Source organism: Sceloporus occidentalis, unplaced genomic scaffold, assembly GCF_023333645.1.
Source record: "Sceloporus occidentalis isolate IW3139 unplaced genomic scaffold, rSceOcc1.0.p SCAF_3, whole genome shotgun sequence".
Classification (NCBI taxonomy): Eukaryota; Metazoa; Chordata; class Lepidosauria; order Squamata; family Phrynosomatidae; genus Sceloporus; species Sceloporus occidentalis.
Genome location: NW_028316983.1, coordinates 4,205,793 through 4,226,832, shown reverse-complemented (window position 1 = coordinate 4,226,832; position 21,040 = coordinate 4,205,793). Strand labels below are relative to the sequence as shown.

Genomic DNA, 21,040 nt, shown 5'->3' with positions numbered 1-21,040 from the left:
CCCTATGGGCAAGGATTCCTCAATGGTTCCCTATGGGACTCTCCTCCACTGATTCCCCATGGGCAAGGATTCCTCAATGGTTCCCTGTGGGACTCTCCTCCGCTGATTCCCTATGGGCAAGGATTCCTCAATGGTTCCCTATGGGACTCTCCTCCACTGATTCCCCATGGGCAAGGATTCCTCAATGGTTCCCTGTGGGACTCTCCTCCGCTGATTCCCTATGGGCAAGGATTCCTCAATGGTTCCCTATGGGACTCTCCTCCACTGATTCCCCATGGGCAAGGATTCCCCAATGGTTCCCTGTGGGACTCTCCTCCGCTGATTCCCTATGGGCAAGCAAAGATATAGGATGGGGGACACCTGGCTGAATGAAACTACATGTGAAAGGGATCTGGGAGTCCAAGTAGACTACAAGTTGAACATGACTCAACAGTGCGATGCGGCAGTGAAAAAGGCCAATAAGTATTTAAGTAGTTGAAGGGATGTCATATTCAGGAGGGAGTAAGCTTGTTTTCTGCTGCTCCAGAGCACAGGACCCGAAGCAATGAATGCAAGATGCAGGAAGAGATTCCAGCTCAACATTAGGAGGAACTTCCTGACATTAAGGGCTGTTCAGCAGTGGAACAAATTCCTTCCTCAGAGTGTAATGGAGTCTCCTTCCTTGGAGGTCTTTAAACAGAGGCTGGATGGCCATCTGTCAATTGGGATGCTTTAACTGAGACTTCCTGCATGGCAGAATGGGGTTGGACTGGATGGCCCTTGCGGTCTCTCCCAACTCTATGATTCTATGATACTTGTTCACATAATCTTATGCACACTATGGAACAGCAGTCCTGCACATCTCTGAGAGTTCAGTTGCTCACATGAGCCAGGACTCAAATAAAGATGGGAGCTGATGATGTGAATGTATTCAAAGCCCATTCAAGGCATACAGAGTTTTATTCTCTGTCTGTTTGCATTGATTTTTAATGCTGCCAGTGTTGCAAATAATTACACCAGGGGACTTGAGTATCCACAGATTTCGGTATCCATGAGGAGTCCTGGAATCACGCTGCAGCAGAGACCAAGGGCCGACTGTATTACTTCCCTCCATCTGAATGTTCTAGTATTGTAGATGCAGCCTATTGCATTGGCCTTTTTGGCTGTGGCATCACACTATTGACTCGTCATGAACCAAAGGGTTTCCTTCCACACCTCACTTTCATTTCCTTTTATGATTGCAGATGTGGAGTGCTTCTCCTCTTGCAGAGTGAGCAAAACAAGCAGGCAGGCAGGAGGTGAAGCCAGAAGTCATCTGGGGAGAAAAGCCCCAAGATTATCATCCAGCCAAGTCTGGGTTTAGAATAGTCTAACCTGGGAGTCAGAGGTCCCTAAACAACAACAATAAACTGTGAGGCAGCAACTGAGGAGAGAGATCCTTCACCCTCAGAGACCCAAAAGAGCTACAGCCAGTAAAGAAAAATAGGAATCATGCATCTTTCCCAGAAGTTGGATTGCATCTCAACAGCATTCCTCACTTTAGGCCATGCTGAATAGTGCTGCTGGGATTTGCAATCCAACATTGGAAGGTGACATGATTGCAATCCCAGCAGTAAGCAAAAGCCACAGGGGCTGCATCTGAATTGCAGAGATAATGCAGTTTGACAGTGATTTAACTGCCTTGGCTCCATCCTATGGAATCTTATTTAATTCTGTGTTTTTAAATGTACTGCTCTTTTAATATTGTGAGCTGCTCTGGGTATCAGTTCAGGGAAAAGAGCAGGATACAAATAGATATCATTATTGTCCTTGTGGCACCGGAACTCTCTGACAGAGAAGGTTATCTCACAAAACTACAGATGTCAGAATTCCACAGTTCTGAGCCAGGGCAGTTAAAGTGGTGTCAAACTGCATTATTTCTGCAGTGCAGACGCAGTTATGGACTAAGAGAGAGACAGAGACTTGATCATGGTTTGGAATCAGCCTGCCTAAGAGTGTTTCATGAATGTTCAACCTTACAGGGAGGTTGTGCAAGAAGCCAGCAATGCCTTTCATTGGAGATTATCACATGAGGGAGATCGGGAGTTTATCTATGAATATCCTGGAAAAATCGCATAAGTTTGCAAAATGACTTCACACAACGTTGCACAAAACCCGCCATTAAAGTGGTCACAAAGAAGCATTATCACGCATCTTTTTACTTTCGGTATTTCAACGACGATGCATTCCTGACATCACTTTATTTGCACAATTGTGTGTGATCACCACCCGTGCAATTACTCGCCATTTTCGCTTTATTTGCAGGATGCTTTAAATGCACTTTAATCTCTCTTTAATGCCGAAATTAGCCCCCCAGTGTGATAAACTCTGTTGAAAAGACAAGACATGACAAGGTAAACTGGAGCGACACACCAACAAGTCAACAAAAAGTCTTGTTTTTTATTTTCCAAGTGACAGAAAAATAAGCAAACTCACTCTTGTTAACAAAAAGAAAATCGTGGCCTTCATTTGGTCAAATCCGAAAAGGCACATAGACATGCTACATATTTACAGACGCGGGTGCAATGAGGCAGAGCTTGAGCAAGTTCCTCCTTTGGACTGCAGCTCCCAGAATCCCCCAGCCAACAGAGCTGGCTGAGGGATTCTGGGAACTGCAGTCCAAACAAGGCACTTGCCGAAGCTCTAATTCCCAGGAAGAGGAAACAATGACCATGAAACCCACCTCTTCCTGGGAAAACCGCTGGTCCTGGGTGGTTTTCATTTCCATTTGCTGGGTCTTGATTTTAGTGTTTTTCAGGACTGGTAGCCAAACAAGGGGTTCGTCTTTCCTGCTGGGGTTGTCCAGGTGTTTATGGATTCCAATGGCTTCTCTGTGCATTCTGACCTGATAGCTGCTGATAGCGGGTCTCTCCTTGGCTTTTCTTCGTGGTTTGTAAACCATTTGGAGGCTGTGCTTCCTCACCAGTTTCCCTATTCTGTCTGTGACTCCTTTGATGTATGGTAAAAAATACCTTCCCTTTGGGTGGTTGCTTGTCTTCACTCCTCTGGGCTTTTCTAGGGTCTGGCAGCCCTTCTGATGTCTGAGCTGGAATAACCATTAGCCTCTGTGTGTGTGTGTGTGTGTGTATACATACACAGTATATATATACTGTCACACAGATATTCACGGATTTGATTATTATGTTCTCTCTAGGAATATCTAGATCCTCCAGTGCAACTCTATGGTCAACCTTAACTAAAAGTTGCACAGAAAGACCTAGAGATTCCTAGAGAAAATACTCTACGAGGCATTTGTAGCTCCTCCAGTGCAGTGCTATGGTCAATGTCTGTTGGATGTTGGCCACAGAGTTGCACTGGAAGACCTAGCGATTCCTAGAGAGGTGCCCTCTCAGGTAAACAAACATAGTGTTTTTGTTATTTGCGGTTTTTCCATATTCATGGGGGTCTTGTGCCCCTAATCCTAGCGATTATGGAGGGACAAGTGTATATACCCCACTCACTTCCATGCTAGTATTCTCTGAAGAATGCTAGCAAAACGTCAGGAACAAACTCTTCTAGAACATGGCCACATAACCAGAAAAAACCCACAAAAAACTAAGCATTCAAATTATTGCCTGACCCCCTAAACAGGCATTGCCTCTTTCTCTTCACAGTTTCCATGGTTAAAATGAGCAGCAAAACACTAGTCAGTTAAAGGCTAAGGCGGGTGTAGGAAGGGGTGGGAAGGAAATGATTCGGACAAGGAGATGTTATCGACTATTACAGGCGCTCTAGAAGAAATGGTGTGTGGGTAACAACAGATAATCCAGTTTCAGTGGGCCTTTGCAAAATCAGCTCCACCAAATCTTGCATGGCCACATTTATCTCTCCATTAGCCACCGGGAACAGGGAGAGAAAGCTAGGAAGGGCATAGCAGTGAGACCTCAAGGCAGGAGATGCCAGCACAGCCACTCCTCACCCCAAGATCCCAAACCATGTCCAGTAGTGACATAAATTCAAGTAGAGAATCAGACCTTTTACAAGTAACAACAACTCCCCAAATTCCCCAGCTAGCCATAGACGTTGTAGTCCTCAAAAAGTTCCTTGTCCAAGCTCTTTGGTGAGGCCTGCAAGACTCCTTCCCAACAGAAGTTTCCTTTTAAGGCAGATTAGGAATCAGAAGAGGCACTCTTTAAGAAAGAAAGAAAAAAAAAACAGAGGAAAAATTTGGTAGGAGAGCAGTTATGGCCCTAGCATAGCGGGAAGTTATTACAAAGAGACCATAAATTTGTCAAAAAAGGTGTCAGGAGGGAGACATCAGCTTAGTTTATCCAGGCTTGCAACTTCCTTCAACGCTGCCTCCCCCCAATACAAGATCTCTGGTCCATGATGGAGTGCATCCTTTTCCATTTGGCACAATGCAAGGGAAAACACTCATTCTCCTGTAAACTGTGATGTGCTCAAGCTTGGAGGGAGTGGGGGTCCCTCTTGATAGCTGCCTGGCCAAAAACTCCAACCAAAAGTCCATTTCACCAACTGAAATCCAAGATAAAATGGTCCTGTCTATGGACACAGAAGGGCATTTTTGTGATCCAGCCTTTGCAACATAGACCTCTCCTTCCAGGAAATCCCAGATGAATCTCCAGACACACTTCTGCAGTCCACCAAACTGATACATGGATCCTTCACTTAGGTGCTGATGAAGAGGACTGGAGTGTGTAAAAGCACCGCTTTCTGAATGCAGGAGATTTTGCTGGTGACGACAAAGGGTTCAGAAATGGTTCTTTGGCACACATGAATGAGCATGCCACAGAGTTCATGCTACGATACAAGGGAGGTTCTGATTCCCTTTTCCCCTGATTTAGTTGCAAAAGCACCTTCTGGCAAAGGGAAACCCTCATCCCATCTTGAAGGCACTTCTGGAAGCAGTCCTGTGCAATTGAGAGCTGGAAGGGACCACATTCCAACGCATAACCGAAGTCAGGTCAAGACAGAGTCAATGTTTGTCATCTTGTCTCCAGCTTCTGCTTAGCTATAGAGGTCTTCCTCCATTTCCTGTCCAGTCTCAGGCTTCTGGACGCTCCCCATTTCTGGTACCACCTGCTCCAGGCTTCGTTCCCCAGAAGGGCTACTGTGCAAGCCCTCAGAGATGCCAACCATGGCCAGCCAAGGATGCAACAATATCCCACTGGCTGTCAACCTCTCAGCTGGATCTTTCCGGAGGAGGCAACGGATGAGGCACCGAGCCTTGGGCGACAAGTCCTCAGGGACAGCAAAGTGCCCACGGCGAATCTTGCTGAACAGCGAGGCAGGTTTGGTGTCTTGGAATGGGTAGCACCCCACAAGGAGGGTGTAAAGCACAACGCCCAGGCTCCACACGTCCGCTGCCTTCCCTGAGTAGGAGCCTTTGGAGCAGAGGATCTCAGGCCCCACGTAGGCTGGGCAGCCATGCTTGTCCTCCAAGGAGTCATCGGGACCACTCAGCACATACGCATCCTCCAGGTTCTCCAGCAGCAATTTGGATCTATGTAAAATTGGGGAAAGGGGGTAGAGAAGAAAGTCAGAGATTAGCAGCCACCTCTTGATCCCCCAAATTTATCTAAACAATAATTCAGCATAAAAGTTAGCAAGAGATTGGGAGGTTGCTGAAAGCTGCCCTGAATCCCATATTGGGTTAAAAGCCGGATACATACCCTCCCATGATTTCCCAGATGAAACCAACATACATGTGGCCAAGCAAAGGAAGAGTGTGGTCAAGATCTCAAATGGTATTAATGAGGAAAAACACACAAGCTAGGAGAGGCTAGAGCCTACTGGGAAGGACAAAATCATGCCCCTCTTCTCCTCTCCTTCCTGCTGAGTTACCTGAGTGCAAATGGCTTTTAAACTTTGATCTAGTTTGCACCAGTTGAAGGAAGCTTGGGCAAAGGGGGAAAGGGTGAGGAGAAGGAGAGAGAAACTGGGGCATTTTAAATGCAGCTGAAAAAGTGGGATGGCAGACGATTAATTGGGAAAGTTTCTGCCAAATCAGGACAGTTGGAGGGTAGGAGGACACAAGTTAGAGAATAAAGGAAGGTGGAGACTCAGAACTTTCTCCCATTTTGCTCTGTATACTGCGGAGAACCAACCAACCTACCTACCTACCTACCTACCTTCCTTCTCCCTCCTTTCTCTCTTTTTCTTTCTCGTTCTCCCTGTCTCTAATTTTTCCATTCTCTCCGCCAAATTCTTCCTCTTCCGTGAAACCTTTGGCACAAGCCCTTATGTTCATCCATATGGAAATTAACCCCAAGAACATGAAAGCATCCTATGTTTATCCTCTCCACCCACCTTCCTTTTCCTACCTGAGGTCTCCCTCAGTGCTGAAATTTAAATTGCAAGGACCTGGTGCTTTGTTATACTTTTTTTGGCTGATGTTAAAACCAAATAAGAAGTACAGTATAAGAAAGGGTGGGCAAAGTCTGGGAGTCCCAGGGCTATTTATTTTTTACCCCAGGACCCTCTGGAGGATGCACTAGTTTCCAAAAAGCCACTACAGTGAGCCCTTGGACTCTGCTGGGGTTTGGTTCCAAGACCCCCAATGGATACCAAAATCCATGGACACTCAAGTTCCATTAAATACAATGGATGGTAAAATGGCATCCTGTCTATAAAATGGCAAAATCAAGCTTTGTTATTTTGAATTTTATATATTTTTAATATTTTCACACTGTGAATGTTTGAATCTATGGACAAAGAATCCATGGATAAGGAAGGCCAACTGTACTATATTGTTTTAAACTGATCCCCACCCCCCACCCCCACCCCCACCCCCACCCCAAAAAAACCAAGACGCATAGGCCCTACACTTTGTTTTGCAGGAGAAATGCACCAGTGTAAGCTGGTGGTCCTGATATAAGTTGGGCAGTGAATCTGTTCCAGATTTTAGTCTCACCAATAAATTAAATCTATTTGCAGGATGGCCGGGAAGGCGGGTAGCATATTGGATAACATCTTTAAAGTTTGGACTAAAATTTGGAGCAGTTACACTACCACTTGCCATAGTCCAAGGAATAAAGCAATAAATATCCTGCTACTACTGAAACAAAGCAACTCTAAGGTCAACATCTGTGGGAATTTGACAATAGGGTAATGCTGGAGGACCTACAAATGCCTACGGATGTGTTCTCTCTGGGAATCTCTAGGTCCTCCAGCATGACTCTATGGTCAAATTCCAGAAGAGTCACACTGGCGAACACATTAATCTATTTTTTTCATAGCATATTGGTTAGAATCATTTTAAGAGATGTTTTAATTATATAATTTTGTTTTGTTTTAGGCTGAACGCCATTTGGCAGGCTTTACTTCTATTTTGACTGTTCGTTATGTAAAGCGCTGTGTAAACCTTACAGCGCTGTATAAATAAACTTTAATAATAATAATAATAAGAACATAGTAACGAAATCCATGAATAATCAAAGCTGCAAAAGTCAAAGCTGCAAATGTGGAGAGCCAACTGTATTTCATTTTAAAAAAATGGGCAGAGACCAATGGAAGAACAAAAACGCAGGAGGACTGTTGTGCATTAGAATGAAGTTGCACAAGTGTGTGTATGTCTGGTGTCCATAATTTTCTCATCACCTCACCTTTCCCTATCGGCAAAGACAAATTTCCTCAGCTTGATGTCCCGTAGGACGATGCCATGTTGGTGGCAATGGGCAACAGTTTCGGCCATTTGTCGGAAGAGAGTAGCCCCTTCATGTTCAGACAGGCGCTTGCACCGCCGCACATAGTTGTGCATGTCATCTTTCCCAGATTGGAAGAAGACGTAAACGTTTTTGTCTCCAACGATCACCTCAGCCACATGGGCAATGTTCGGATGTGAAGGGAGGGCACTGTAAGGGGCCATCACTTCTGGGTAGCTCTTGGCTGGGTAAACCTATAAAAAAAGAACCACATGTCATTCTATACAGATGATTTAAAGCTATTTGGGAAGTCACAACCAGAAATTGTATCCTAGGTTCTTCCTAGAACCGTATGGCCACAGACACCCTTGGAAGACCCAGCAATAAAGAAGAAAACGGGGAAAACTATGAGCAAAAGTATCCCTAAATTCTAACCGGGATCCATGACTTTTATGGACCAGTGCCACATAACGTTAGAAAAAGTGCAATGATTAATGTGCTGAATTGGCTTAATCAGAGTGCAAATTAATTTACATAAATTAGCTAATTAGATGCCCAGTTATGGCTGGAATATAACAACCCTAACCAGTGGACACATTTGGGATTTTGAGAAGATGCCATGGCTGCCAACACAAAATAGCTATCTGTGGAGATGGAGTTGTCCCAGAGCATCAAGACATTTGCATTACTACTGAGATGTTAAAATGAGACCTGATGATACTTTTTAAAAAAAATAATAATAACAGAAATCAATAAAACTAATTTGCTTCGTCGTTATTAAAAATCCTAAATCATTAGATTTCTACATGAAAAAAAAAATACTAAAAATGGGCACACCTTCCAAATTTACAAGAAAAGCTCATCATTATTCAAAAAGTGGAGAAAAAACCCAGCATTTAACAATTACAATAATGGATTTGAAATTTGTGGTCGAATGTGCATCAGAAAAGGCAGCTCAAGTCTAGGAAAGCTCATGCTACCAACTTCCTTCTTTCAGTGAGTATCAAATGTGCTACAAAAGCCCTTTGCAAACTAAGGAGTTTATCACACTGGGGCTAATTTCAGCATTAAAGAGAGATTGAAGCACATTTAAAGCATCCCACAAATAAAGTGAAAATGGTGAGTAATTGCACAAATGATTATCACACGCGATTGCGCAAATAAAGTGATATCGGAAATGTATTATCGCTGAAATCCCATAAAGCAAAAAGATGCACGTTAATGCTTCTTTGTGACCACTTTAATGGGGGGTTTTGTGCAATGTTGTGTGAAATTGTTTTGCGTAATTACACAATTTTTTGGGATATTCATGGGATAAACTCCTGATCTCCTTCCTGTGATGGGGACCACAATTCAAAAAGGACATTGAGAAACTGGAGCAGGTCCAAAGGAGGGCGACTAAAATGGTGAAGGGCCTAGAAACCATGCCCTATGAGGAAAGACTTAGGGAGCTGGGGATGTTTAGCCTGGAGAAAAGAAGGTTTAGAGGTGATATGATGGGATGTCACATTGAGCATGGAGCAAGCTTGTCTTCTGCTACTCCAGAGATTTGGGCCCAGAGCAATGGATGCAAGCTACAGGAAAAGAGATTCCAGCTCAACATTAGGAGGAACTTCCTGACAGTAAGGGCTGTTCGACAGTGGAACAAACTCCTTCCTCGAAGTGTAGTGGAGTCTTCTTCCTTGGAGGTCTTCAAGCAGAGGCTGGATGGCTATCTGTCGGGGATGCTTTGATTGGGAATTCCTGCATGGCAGATTGGGGTTGGACTGGATGGCCCTTGTGGTCTCTTCCAACTCTAATATTCTATGATTCTATAAACTCCTAACTTTAGTTTCTGTTTCCTTAAGAAAGGCATGAAATTCCATGTTTAACCAGGAGGTGACAGCATAAGGTCACTGCTGGAAGCTGTTTCAATGGCAATTGTCATGAAAGAACCACAGAGATTTGCTGACAGTGACAGAAGATGCCAAAACACTCATAAGCCTAAATCAGGGGTAGGCAACCTGCGGCCCGCGGGCTGGATGCGGCCCGGCAAGGCCTTGGGACCGGCCTCCGCCCGGTCCTGCCGCCAATTGCCGCCGGAGCTTTTGGCCTCTCGCGTGAGGGCGTGGGGCCTTTGGCCTATCAGGAGGAGGCGGGCAAGGGGGGCAATTGTCTATAGAAGCCTCCAAAACATGCATTTATATTAACATTTTTTTAAAAATCAGCAAATTTTTTTGGGTGTCCTCCATTTTTTAAAAAAGTGCCCTCCATTTGAAAATTTTGTCCTACATTTGTCCCGGTTTATTTATTTATTTCAATTTTTTAAAATTATTTAATTATTTATTTTTTGGCTTCGACCCCCCAGTTGTCTGAGGGACAGCAACCCGGCCCCCGGCTCAAAAAGGTTGCCTACCCCTGGCCTAAATCATGGGCAGAAAAAGATCCAGTGTGGTATCATGATTTAAGTGTTGCACTATAACTCTGGAGACCAGTGTTCAAATCCCTGCTTGGCCATGGAAATCCACTGGGTGACGTTGGTCCCGTCACATACTCTCAGCTTCAGAGGAAAGCAAAGGCAAACTCCTTATGAACAAATTCTGCCAAGAAAACCCCGTGATGGTATTGCCTTAGGGTCACCATAAGTCAGAAATAACTTCAAACACACAACAAGAAGCAGGAAAAGAACATTATAGGTGAACTGATTCCATCAAAGAAACCAAGCTACCATGAGTTTGCAAGACCTGAGCAGGTCTGTTAATAACAATGTCTCCCAGAGATTTTTCATTCATAAGGATGCCATAAGTCAAAGTAGACTATCATCAAACAATGACAGGAATAATTGTGCACTCCTCCAGATGTTGTTGGACTGCAAGTCGTAGCAGCCCTAGCCATCATAGATAATTCTGGAGGAATGCTAGGAGTTGCAATCTAACCACAACCAAAGGACCACACAATCCCCATTGTTGGCCAAAATCCAATTTTCAGTTCCAACCAGAGTAGAACCAATGAATCAATAGAATCTATACAGTTGCTGACATATTGAGTCCCCATTTATTCAGTGGATCTATTATTATTATTATTATTATTATTATTATTATTATTATTATTATTATTTCTTGTATTCTTGTTGTGATTAACAAGGGAGTTTGGAATTCAGCCTGTAGTGGCAAAACTCAGAAACAGATGCCCCAAGGGAACTGTGAAGGAAGGCAAGGGCCCTTTCAGACAATACAATGACAGCACTATGAGTCCACAGTAAGTTCGGCTACAACGCAATAGTTTCGTTCCTATAAAGGGCTGCACTATAGTCTGTCAGGAGTTGCACAGACAACTTGCCTTCCATAACATGTTGTGAATGAGGTGTGATGGGTTATACAGTAGAAGTGGGGTTGTTACGTCGTGGTGATTTTAGATGCAGATGCTGAGATAATGCTGGAAGGGCGGCAGACATGAGCTAAGCTTGTTCTAATGTTGTTTTTGTGAATGGATCTGGTTGTAACAACAAAGAAAGGGGTGGGATGAGTAAGAGAGGAGAAGTGTGTTTATAAATTATGACGAATAAGAATTAAGCCTGCCTAAAGTTTGAAACTGTGTCTATGCTAATTAGGCAAAGTTAACGCTTGCTGGTCAGTTCTGACAATGAACATCACTGGAGTGGATCTCGTTTCTTAATAAAGATTTTCTCCGTTTTAACTACTGAACCCTGGATTTCTGAACTTGGTATCCTCTAATTATGTCATAGTGATTTGCACTCTTAAAGTAACAGGACTTGCAGGGGAAACAGGGTTAGATGCAGTTCTCCAAAAATATTACTCATATCTATGCTATGTATTTAACTTACCACTCATTTTAATCTACTGAAAATAAAATAAAATTGTCTGGGGCTTGGGAGTTTCTCAGCCCAACATCTCTGCACAGATATGCAGCATTTGCTGGACTTCTTCGGTTTTGAGGAAGAGCAGCTGCAAAATGACACATCCCCACCTTGCAGGAGCTGATGTTTGGCTGCGGTTTGTTGGTAGAAGAGGGCAGGATGGATAGGAAGACAGGTGGAATGAGGCAGAATTCCTGGGAGGCAACTTTTTGGCTCAATGGTTTTGTCATACTGAGGATGGAGCAAGCTTGTTTTCTATTGCTCCAGAGACTAGAACATGGAGCAACAGATTCAAACTGAAGGAAAAGAGATTCCACCTCAATATCAGGAAGAATTTCCTGATAGTAAGAGCTGTTCAACAGTGGAAAACACTGCCTTGGAGAGTGGTGGAGTCTCCTTTGGAAATTTTTAAACAGAGGCTGGATGGCCATCCGTTGGGGTGCTTTGATTGTGTATTCCTGCATGGCAGAATGGGGTTCAACTGGATGGCCCTGGGGTCTCTTCCAACGCTAGGATTCTGTGCTTTTATGAAAACTTGTGCAGTGGTGGAGATTGGTGATCACAGTTGGGAAAGGGGAAGAGGAGCAGGACTTTGAAGGGAAAAGGACAGGGTGGAATAGAAAAGGTGCGTCTACACTGTAGAAATCATTTTTGGCATCACGTTAAGTGCTGTAGCTCCATCCTATGGTATCCTGGGGTTTGTACTTTTACAAGGTTTTGAACCTCCTCTGCCTCACAAAACTACAAAACCCAGGATTCTGCAGGATGGTGCCATGGCAGTGCAAGTGGTGTATCTACAGTGTAGATACAATCATAAAGAGGAGCTGGGATTGCAGGGAGATGAACTGAAGGGGCTGTTCCTTCTTGGCAACTATTGATGCTGGAGTCAAAGGCTTTCACAGCCAGCATCTATAGTTTTTTGAGGGTTTTTCAGGCTATGTGGCCGTGTTCTAAAAGTTTATTCCTGACGTTTCACCAGCATCTGTGGCTGGCATCTTCAGAGAATGCTGGCATGGGAATGAGTGGGGGATATATATATACTGTATGACCCTAGGTTGAGAGGAAGTGATTTACATGTTAATCCATGTTGGTCTGTGTTGAATGCCAAGGCTCCGGGGTATCTATGTAATTCGGGATCCATTGTCTGCTGGGAAAGCCCCTGACCCTGGGTGCTTCTCATTTCCTTGTGCTGGGTCTTGATTTTGGTGTTTTTCAGACTGGTACCCAAGCTTTGTTTACTTTCAGGGCTACTTCTTTCCTGTTGAAGCTGTCCTGGTGTTTGTGGATTTCAGTGGCTTCCCTGTGTATTCTGACCTAGTAGTTGTTGGCATGGTCCAGAATTTCAGTGTTTTCAAATAGCATTTTATGCCCAGGTTGGTTTATAAAGTGTTTTGCTATTGCTGATTTTTCTGGCTGACCCAGTCTGCAGTGCTTCTCATGTTCCTTGATTCGTGTTTGAACACTGCATTTGGTGGTCCCTATGTAGACTGTGGACAACTCTAGATTTGACTCAAGAAGGACAGGCATATTTTTTTTAAAAAATGCATTTTGAAATGCAACACTTAATATCAGCAAGAAAGTGAGAAAAATGACGCTCTTCTCTGGGGCCTCCTACCTTGCAGGTATATTCTGCCTCAGTCTGCCTGTTCACAGCCTGGTAGCAGCGTCCCCCTTCGGTGGGCTCCAAAAGGAGATATGGGCCAATCTGAGAGACCCTCGGATCCTGGTCTGGAATGGGAGGGGAGCAAGCCAAAGGCTGGAGGCAAGGTGCTAGTCCTTGCACCGGATTAGGACACCGGCGTTTGGGCTGCGGATCATCTGCCCCTGATGCGTCGTCAATGTCCAGCCGCTTCTTCCGCAGGGTGGCCACTGCATGACACTCCTGTGTCAGCAGACTCATCTAGGGAAAAAGAAAAGCACAAAGGGTTAAGACACACCATGGCAGTAGTACTCAGGGTTTGATCAGCAGCAGCATGCTTTCTCTAGGAATTAAAGGATGTGAGCATTCAGAACGGTCTCAAGGCCAATACATATAATCACTGGTTTGGATGCATTTCAGAAGTTCATCCCAAAACCATTGCAGTATATCAGCTGCCACTGCATCACTGAGGGTCCGCGTGGTGCAATGGTTTGGGCATTGGACTGGATTGGAGACCAGGGTTCGAATCCCGGCTCAGCCATCGAAACCCACTGGCTGATTCCCATCAGTCTTAGCCAGCATACCCAATACTGAACAATGTTGACACTGCTACAGTTCAGCAACATATATCTGAACTTTATTATCTGATATTGGCATAATCTCTGCAAGCCATACTCTCTCAGCCTCAGAGGATGGCAAAGGCAAACCCCCCTCTGAAGAAATTTGCCAATAAAACCCCATGATAGTTTCTGACTTATGGGTCTTAGGGTTGTCGTAGGTTGAAAAGGACTTGAAGGCACACAACAACAAGAACAACAACAACACACTGGTTTAGCCTCTGCTTTTAAACCTCTAAGAAATGGAGAAATGAAGACTTCCAGGTGTTGTCGGCCTGCCATTCCCATCAGCCTTAGCCAATATACCCAATGCTGAATAATGTTGGCATCTACAGTTCAGCAATGTATATTTTAGCTCCGTTATCTGATATTTGTATAATCTCTGTTTTTATATTGTTATGATCTATGGGAGACAGTGAGATGTAGTAGTTTCAATGTTGGACTACGACTCTGGAGACCAGGGTTCAATTCCCAGCTCGAGCATGAAACCCACTAGGTGACTTTGGGCAAGGCGCACTCTCTCAGCCTCAGGGGAAGGCAATGGCAAACCCTCTCTGAACAAATCTTGCCAAGAAAACCCCATGATAGGTTGGTTGGTTTGATTTGTATGCTGCCTTTCTCCCAAGGCAGCTCACAGATAAAACATTTTAAAATCTCAATAAAATGCAAAACATTTAAAATCATCTACAGCAATATAAAAATCACATAAAAATATACAAAAGTTAAAAGCATAACTAAAACCCACCTGCTCCATAGGGTTGCCTTAGAGTTATGTGCCTTGAAGGCACATAACAACAACAACAACTTGCGGTCTCTCCCAACTCTACTATTCTATGATACTATGAACAGTTATAAGCATTTAAAAGTTGAAAACTGAAACCTGAAACGCTGAGCTAAACAACCCAGAAACATTCAGGAGAAGGCAGAAAAGTCCCTAGGCACCCAATACTGCCAGAGATCCCTGGCCTCCAACATCCAGAAGGATGCCCAAGGTGAATCATGATGCCAGCCAAAATGCCAGGGGAGGAGGAAGAGCCTCCTGCAATCACTCTTTCAATGGCAGTCAGCAGAGCGAATAATGCAGATGATGCAAACTGAGAGAAAGCCTGGCTGCACTACTCTCTACAAGCTGATGACACAGGCCCTGGAAAGTATGATCCCTCCATTGCTAAGCCTTGCAGAAACAGCTGCAACCATGCAAAGATAAAGGAAAAACAGCAGCATGGTACAGTGGTTTCAGTGCTGGATCAGGAGACCGGGAGACCAGAGTTCCTCACTCAGCCATGCAAATCCCACTGGGTGATTGTGGGTAAATCACATTCTCTCAGAGCAGTGGTTCCCAACCTGTGCGTCGGGACCCCTTTGGGGGTCGAATGACCCTTTCATGGGGGTCGCCCAAGACCATTGGAAAACACCTATTTAATTACAGTTATGAAGTAGCAATGAAAATAATTTCATGGGTTTGGGTCACCACAACATGAGGAACTGTATTAAAGGGTCGAGGCATCAGGAAGGTTGGGAACCACTGCCTTAGAGGAAGGCAAGGGCATACGCCTCTGAATAAAGCTGCAGAGGGAAACCCCATGATAGGGTCACCTTAGGGTCCTCATAAGTCAGAAATGCCTTGAAGGCACACAACAACAAGTGTTGCTGACTTGACTTAAAGGCCATGTAACAACAAGCACACTCAGAATTCTTTGTAGCTTCTGAGCATGCACAGGGTGTTTCCTGACATCAATGCTCCTAATTCAGCATGTTTGCAAAAGCTGTGCTTATATAAATGTACAAATACAAAGGCTGTGGGGTTTGAGTATTTGGCATAGAAACTCTTGTAAGACCTAGCAGTAAGTGGATTATGGGCTAGGAGCGGGGGGAATCTGTTTGGTTCTGGTTTTACTCTCAACCTTAGGAGCTGCATCTGCACTGCAGCAATAATGCAGTTTGACACCGCTTTAACAGTGAAACTACTATGCCACACTAACTGTCTATCGCCTAGTAGATCTTTTGCCACTGCCTTTCCCTGAAGCTGAGAGAGTGTGCCTTGCCCAAGGTGGTTTTATGTCTGAGCAGGGACTCAAACCCTGGTTTCCAGAGTCATAGTCCAACACGCAAACCACTCTGCTGGCTCTCTACTCCCTAGTAGTGTCTTATCAGCTCATACTTTTTGCAGACTTCATTCCCAAGGCTGGGTTAATTGAGCAATTCTTCCTCTATTGCATCAGGTCTTGAAATCTCTCTCTTTCTCTTTGCAACCAGGTCCCACAGGGCACCTCCCTGCTCTCCTTCTGACAATCGCCCACTGTGCCATCTGCGAGCAACTGGCACGGGTGAACCTCCTTGCTGGCATAGTTTCTGCATCACCTCACCTCACCTCACCTCACCACTGTTTGCAATGGAGGAAGTTTGCACATTCATCCGGTAGTCATTTTGGGTGATGTGACTCTGAGCGATGGATGATGTGCCTGAACCTTTTATAGGTTCTTGCCTGCTTCTCTTCCTTAAAGAACCTAAAAGCTGGAAAGTAGACCCCAAATAAAGGCGCCAGATCCCGTCTGATCTTGCAAGCTAAGCAAGGCCAACCCTGGTTTGCCCTTGGATGGGAGACCACTCTGTGGGCTCTATTTCAGAGGAAGGAACTGACAAAACCACCTGAGTCTTCCTCGCCTAAGAAAACCCTGTGAAATTCATGGGGTTGCCATAAGTTGACTTGAAGGCACACACACAAAAGCTGGGAAAAGTATATGAATGTGGGACTCCTACACACATCATCCCCAGACTAGAGGGAAAGATTCCACCGAAACATTAGGAAGGGCTTCCTGATGGGGAGAGCAGTGGAAGAGGCTGCTTTGGAAAGTGGGGAGTCTCCTTCTTTGGAGGTTTTTTAAACAGAGGCTGGATGGCCATCTGCTTTGATGGAGAGTTCCTGCATGGCAGCATCGGGTGGCACTGGGTGGCCCTTCTTGGGGTCTCTTCCAACTCTTGGGTTCTATGAGCTGCTGGCCTTCTTCCAGGGAGACACTCTGCTGCCAAAGAAACGGAGGAGGTTCAGGTGCATTGCACATCCTCCCTGGGCCCAGGCTGGGGATGATGGGCTTTGGACTCCCAAACTTTGAGAAGAAGGCTGGTTTAGCTGCAGCCAAGGCTCCTCCTACCAGCCCCCCAGAAGCCAAGGGACCCGATCCACCAGAAACAGCTATAGCTGCCCTGGCTCAATGCTATGGGATCCTGGGAACTCTAGTTCGTTGTGGCCCAGAGCTTTCCGACAGACAAGGCTACATATCTCACAAATCTACAATGATGGGGGGGGGGCAATCCCTGGGACCCCCAAAGACCCCCCCAAGATCACCCCCTCGCCCTCCCCTCCAGGGCTGCTCTGTCTGCCAGGGCTCAGTGCTGGGGAATCCTGGGGCTTGTGGTTTGTTGGGGGCCCTGGGCAGAGAAGGCGACGGGGCCCACAGAACAAAGGCCAGCCCAGAAGCCCCTGGCAGAGGAAGCGGAGTCAATCCGGATTCTGTTTCCAGTGCGGATCTAGCCAGACCTACCTTTGGCGCAGGATGGAGCTCTTGGGTGCAAAGGGGGCCAGGAGCCTTTGCCTGCCTGCCTGCCTGCCTGCTTTCTTTCTTTCTTTCTTTCTTTCTTTCTTTCTTTCTTTCTTTCTTCCTTCCTTCCTTCCTTCCTTGTCTGTCTGTCTCTCTCCCTCTCTTCCTTCCTTCTCTTCTCCCTTTCCCTTCTCCGGAGGCTTCTCCTTGGAGCCGGGAGGGAGCCCACTCCTGGAGCTGCCTGAGTCCAGCCCCGAGCCTCCTCCTCCTCCTCCTCCTCCTCCGCCGGGGCTGATGCAATGCAAGGCCCCAGGAAGAAGAGGGAGGAGGAGGAGGAGGAGGGCCCAGGCGGCAGCGCCTCCTCCTCCTCCTCCTCCTCCTTCCTTCCTTCCCTGCCTGCCTGGGCCACCCAGCAGCAGCGAGGGAGGGAGGGAGGGAGGGAGAGACCTAGAGAGGACCCCCCCAGCCAGCCTGCCCCCCCCCCCAGCCAGGCCCCCTCAAAGGCGATCCTTGGGGCAGAAAGTCAGACCAAAAACAGAGAAGCACAGAATTGGAACTCAGACCCCAAGAAGGGCCCCGATCCACTCCAGCCCCTTCTGCCATGCAGGAACTCTCCCTCCAAGCACCCCATGGACAGAGGGCCATCCAGCCTCCGCTTAAAGACCTCCCAGGGAGGAGTGTGTTCCTCTGTCGAACAGCCTCCTAAGGTTGAGTGGAATCTCTTTTGCTGCAGCTTGCATCCATTGCTCCCTTGGCTCCTGTTCTCTGCAGCAGCAGAAGACAAGCTTGCTCCCCCCTGAATGTGAGACCCCTCCAAGTATTTCAACAGGGCTCTCTCTCTCTCATCATCATATCCCCTCTTCTTCTCTGCCGCCTCTTCTCCAGGCTGAACATCCCCAGCAGTTGCCCGAGTCCTTCCTGGCTTCCAGGCCCTTCCCCGGGGGTCCTCTCTCCACGTCCTTTTTGAACCTGTTGCCTTCTTCCGGGGGAGGCCTGGCCAAAGGGGGAGGGTGGCACCCTGACTGACTCCTGCCATGGCCTGTCTCCCTTTGGGGCAGGGGAGGGAGGCTCCGGAGAAGAAGGCATTCAATCTGGGGGTGGGGGGGCTTTTTAATTGTAAATGTTTATTCTTTTGACATTGCCTTCAAAAGCATCACTCTTCCCAAATGCCCCTCAACCGCCTGAAAGGACACACAGGACTCCCTCCAGATTTGCAGCTTTGACTTCTGCAGATTTGATTGTTCACAGAATTTATTCATCTCTTTCTCTCTAGGAATCTCTAGGTCCTCCAGCGCAACTCTATGCTCAACTTGAACCAAAAGCCACCCTGCCAGACCCAGAGGAGTCTAGGCCTTTGTGGCTCCTCCAGCGCAGTTCTCTGGCCAATGTCTGGCAGGTGCTGACCACAGAGTTGCCCCGGAGGACCTAGAGATTCCTAGAGAGCTGTTCATTCTCTGGGGTGAAAACTGGGTGTTCCTTGTTTGCAGTTCTCCCACTTTGACAGGGGCCCCTAACCCCAGCGAATGGGGAGGCCGAGTGTGTTTTTAATGCTTTGTATGGCTTTAACTTGGACTATACGGCATTCCTGTTGATACAGGCTAGACTCACATTGGCTTCTTTAGCTGCAGCATCACACTCTGGATTTGCTATATGGCCAACATGGCTAGCCCTAGATGTTTTTTGGATTTCAAGATACCCCATTTTAGCCATCACAGGGGAATCCTATGGAAAGAGCCAGCGCACTGGGACCTGGCCATCTGCGGCTTCAGCCTCCAATAAAAGTAAAGCGATGTATTTTAATATCGGCCCTGATTGGCATGCATTACTGCTACACCGCCTAAAGTTTTCCTGATGCAAACCATGAAGACTTCTTGAGAAATTCAGTGTTTTCTGCCTACATAGGAACCCATGCTTTCACAAAGGAAGGGGACATGCTGATTCCAAGGAAACATCTTCTTTGAATTGCAAATGGGCATTAAATGTCCCTGACTTTGAAGATCTCCCAGTGCCAGCTTGGTCAAAGGGAGAGCTGCCAGCCTGCAGATAGCCCTCCCTACCATCTGAACTAAGACCAAATACAGAAAATGCAAGGCTAGGACTAACACCTTCCCTTTCTTTCTCCTGTTTGCCTGATGAAGAAGCCGGTGTGACTTCGAAAGCTTGTAACATATAATTGTGCATTTTGGTTGTTCCACTAAAGGTATTATGGTTTGGATGTTACTGGACTGGGCTGCCATACTTAGCATCCAAGAGCAGATGGGATCTGGTGCCTTGAGGGTATTTAGGCTGTCTGTAATAATCACGCCTGCTGCTAAAAAGCCTTGTCGCTCCTTTGGTCCTTCTGTGGTTCCTATCTGGGAGTTCAAAACTCAGCAAAGGTGCAGACTGGCAAGGAGACTTGGAAGAAGGGGGTGCAATTTCCCAACCAAGGCTTGGTAGAGTTTGGTTGGAGTGTCCCAAGCAAGAGGCCTGCAAACTGTCAAGTCATGATGAAACTCCCTGCAAGGGCAAGAAGTGCCTCCAACCACCCTCTGACTCAGCGGGAGGAAAGCAACTTGAATCGTGGCCAGTTTTCAAGGGTGGAAGATAAGGAACAGGAAGGAGCTGAAACAGGCAGCTTGGGACTTTGCCTTCTCTAACCTCAGGAGCAGCTAATGTCATTTGAGGTGTGTGTGATGAATCTGCTCCTGGTTTTAGTCTGAACTTAGAATCATAGAATTGGAGAGTTGGAAGAGACCATCCAGTCCAACCCCACTCTGCCATGCAGGAACTCTCAATCCAAGCATCTCCGACAGATGGCCATCCAGCCTCTGTTTAAAGGCCTCCACTACACTCTGAGGAAGGAGTGTGTTCCACTGTCGAACAGCCCTTACTCTCAGGAAGTTCCTCCTAATATTGAGCTGGAATCTCTTTTCCTGGAGCTTGCATCCATTGCTCCGGGTCCTAGTCTCTGGAGCAGCAGAAAACAAGCTTGCTCCCTCCTCAATATGACATCCTTTCAAATATTTAAACAGGGCTATCATATCACCTCTTAACCTTCTTTTCTCCAGGCTAAACATCCCCAGCTCCCTAAGTCGTTCCTCATAGGGCATGGTTTCCAGACCCTTCACCATTTTAGTTGCCTTCCTTTGGACACGCTCCAGTTTCTCAATGTCCTTTTTGAATTGTGGTGCCCAGAACTGGACACAGTATTCCAGGTGGGGCCTGACCAGAGCAGAATACAGTGGCACTATTCTCTTGATCTAGACACTATACTTTTATTGATGCAGCCTAAAATTGCATCGGCCTTTTTAGCTGCCGCATCGCACTGTTGACTCATGTTCAACTTGTGGTCTATTTGGACTCCCAGATCCCTTTCACATGTACTTTCATTCAGCCAGGTGTCCCCAATCCTATATCTATGCATTTCATTTTTCCGCCCTAAGTGCAATACCTTACATTTCTCCGTGTTCAATTTCATTTTGTTAGCTTTGGCCCAGCTTTCTAGTCTATTCAGGTCATTTTGAATTTTGATCCTATCCTCGAGTATTAGCTACTCCTCTTAATTTGGATGTCATGCTGAGGATGGAGCAAGGTTGTTTTCTGCTGCTCTAGAGAATAGGATATGGAGCAATGGATGCAAATTACAGGAAAAGAGGTTCCATTTTGTGAAGAACGTCCTGACAGTAAGAGCTATTTGACAGTGGAAGAGTAGTGAATTCTCCTTCCTTGGAGGTTTTTAAACAGAGGCTGGGTGGCCATCTGTCAAGGTTGCTTTGATTGTGTCT

At 46.1% G+C, this 21,040-nt stretch overlaps 1 protein-coding gene across 2 annotated transcripts; it reads right to left on the bottom strand.

The window, feature by feature from the left end:
• Positions 1-2,398: 2,398 nt before the first annotated feature.
• On the bottom strand, positions 2,399-17,593 carry TRIB3 (tribbles pseudokinase 3). Of its 2 annotated transcripts, none has more exons than XM_089513489.1 (4): positions 14,480-17,593; positions 13,094-13,378; positions 7,584-7,876; positions 2,399-5,482 (listed from the first exon to the last, which is right to left on the bottom strand). In XM_089513489.1, exons 1-4 carry the CDS (start codon positions 14,486-14,488, stop codon positions 4,987-4,989), a joined length of 1,083 nt encoding a protein of 360 aa, XP_089369615.1. In that variant the 5' UTR covers positions 14,489-17,593; the 3' UTR covers positions 2,399-4,986. The 2 variants fall into 2 exon arrangements, with proteins under 2 accessions (XP_089369615.1, XP_089369616.1); XM_089513490.1 differs by having other exon boundaries at positions 17,277-17,591.
• Between the last annotated feature and the right edge of the window lie 3,447 nt (positions 17,594-21,040).

Coding starts and splice junctions, on each gene's coding strand:
- TRIB3 (XM_089513489.1), bottom strand. Junction 7,877..13,093: donor AGGCAGAATATACCTGCAAG/GTAGGAGGCCCC, acceptor CTTTTTTTATAG/GTTTACCCAGCCAAGAGCTA. Junction 5,483..7,583: donor GTCTTTGCCGATAGGGAAAG/GTGAGGTGATGA, acceptor AATTTTACATAG/ATCCAAATTGCTGCTGGAGA.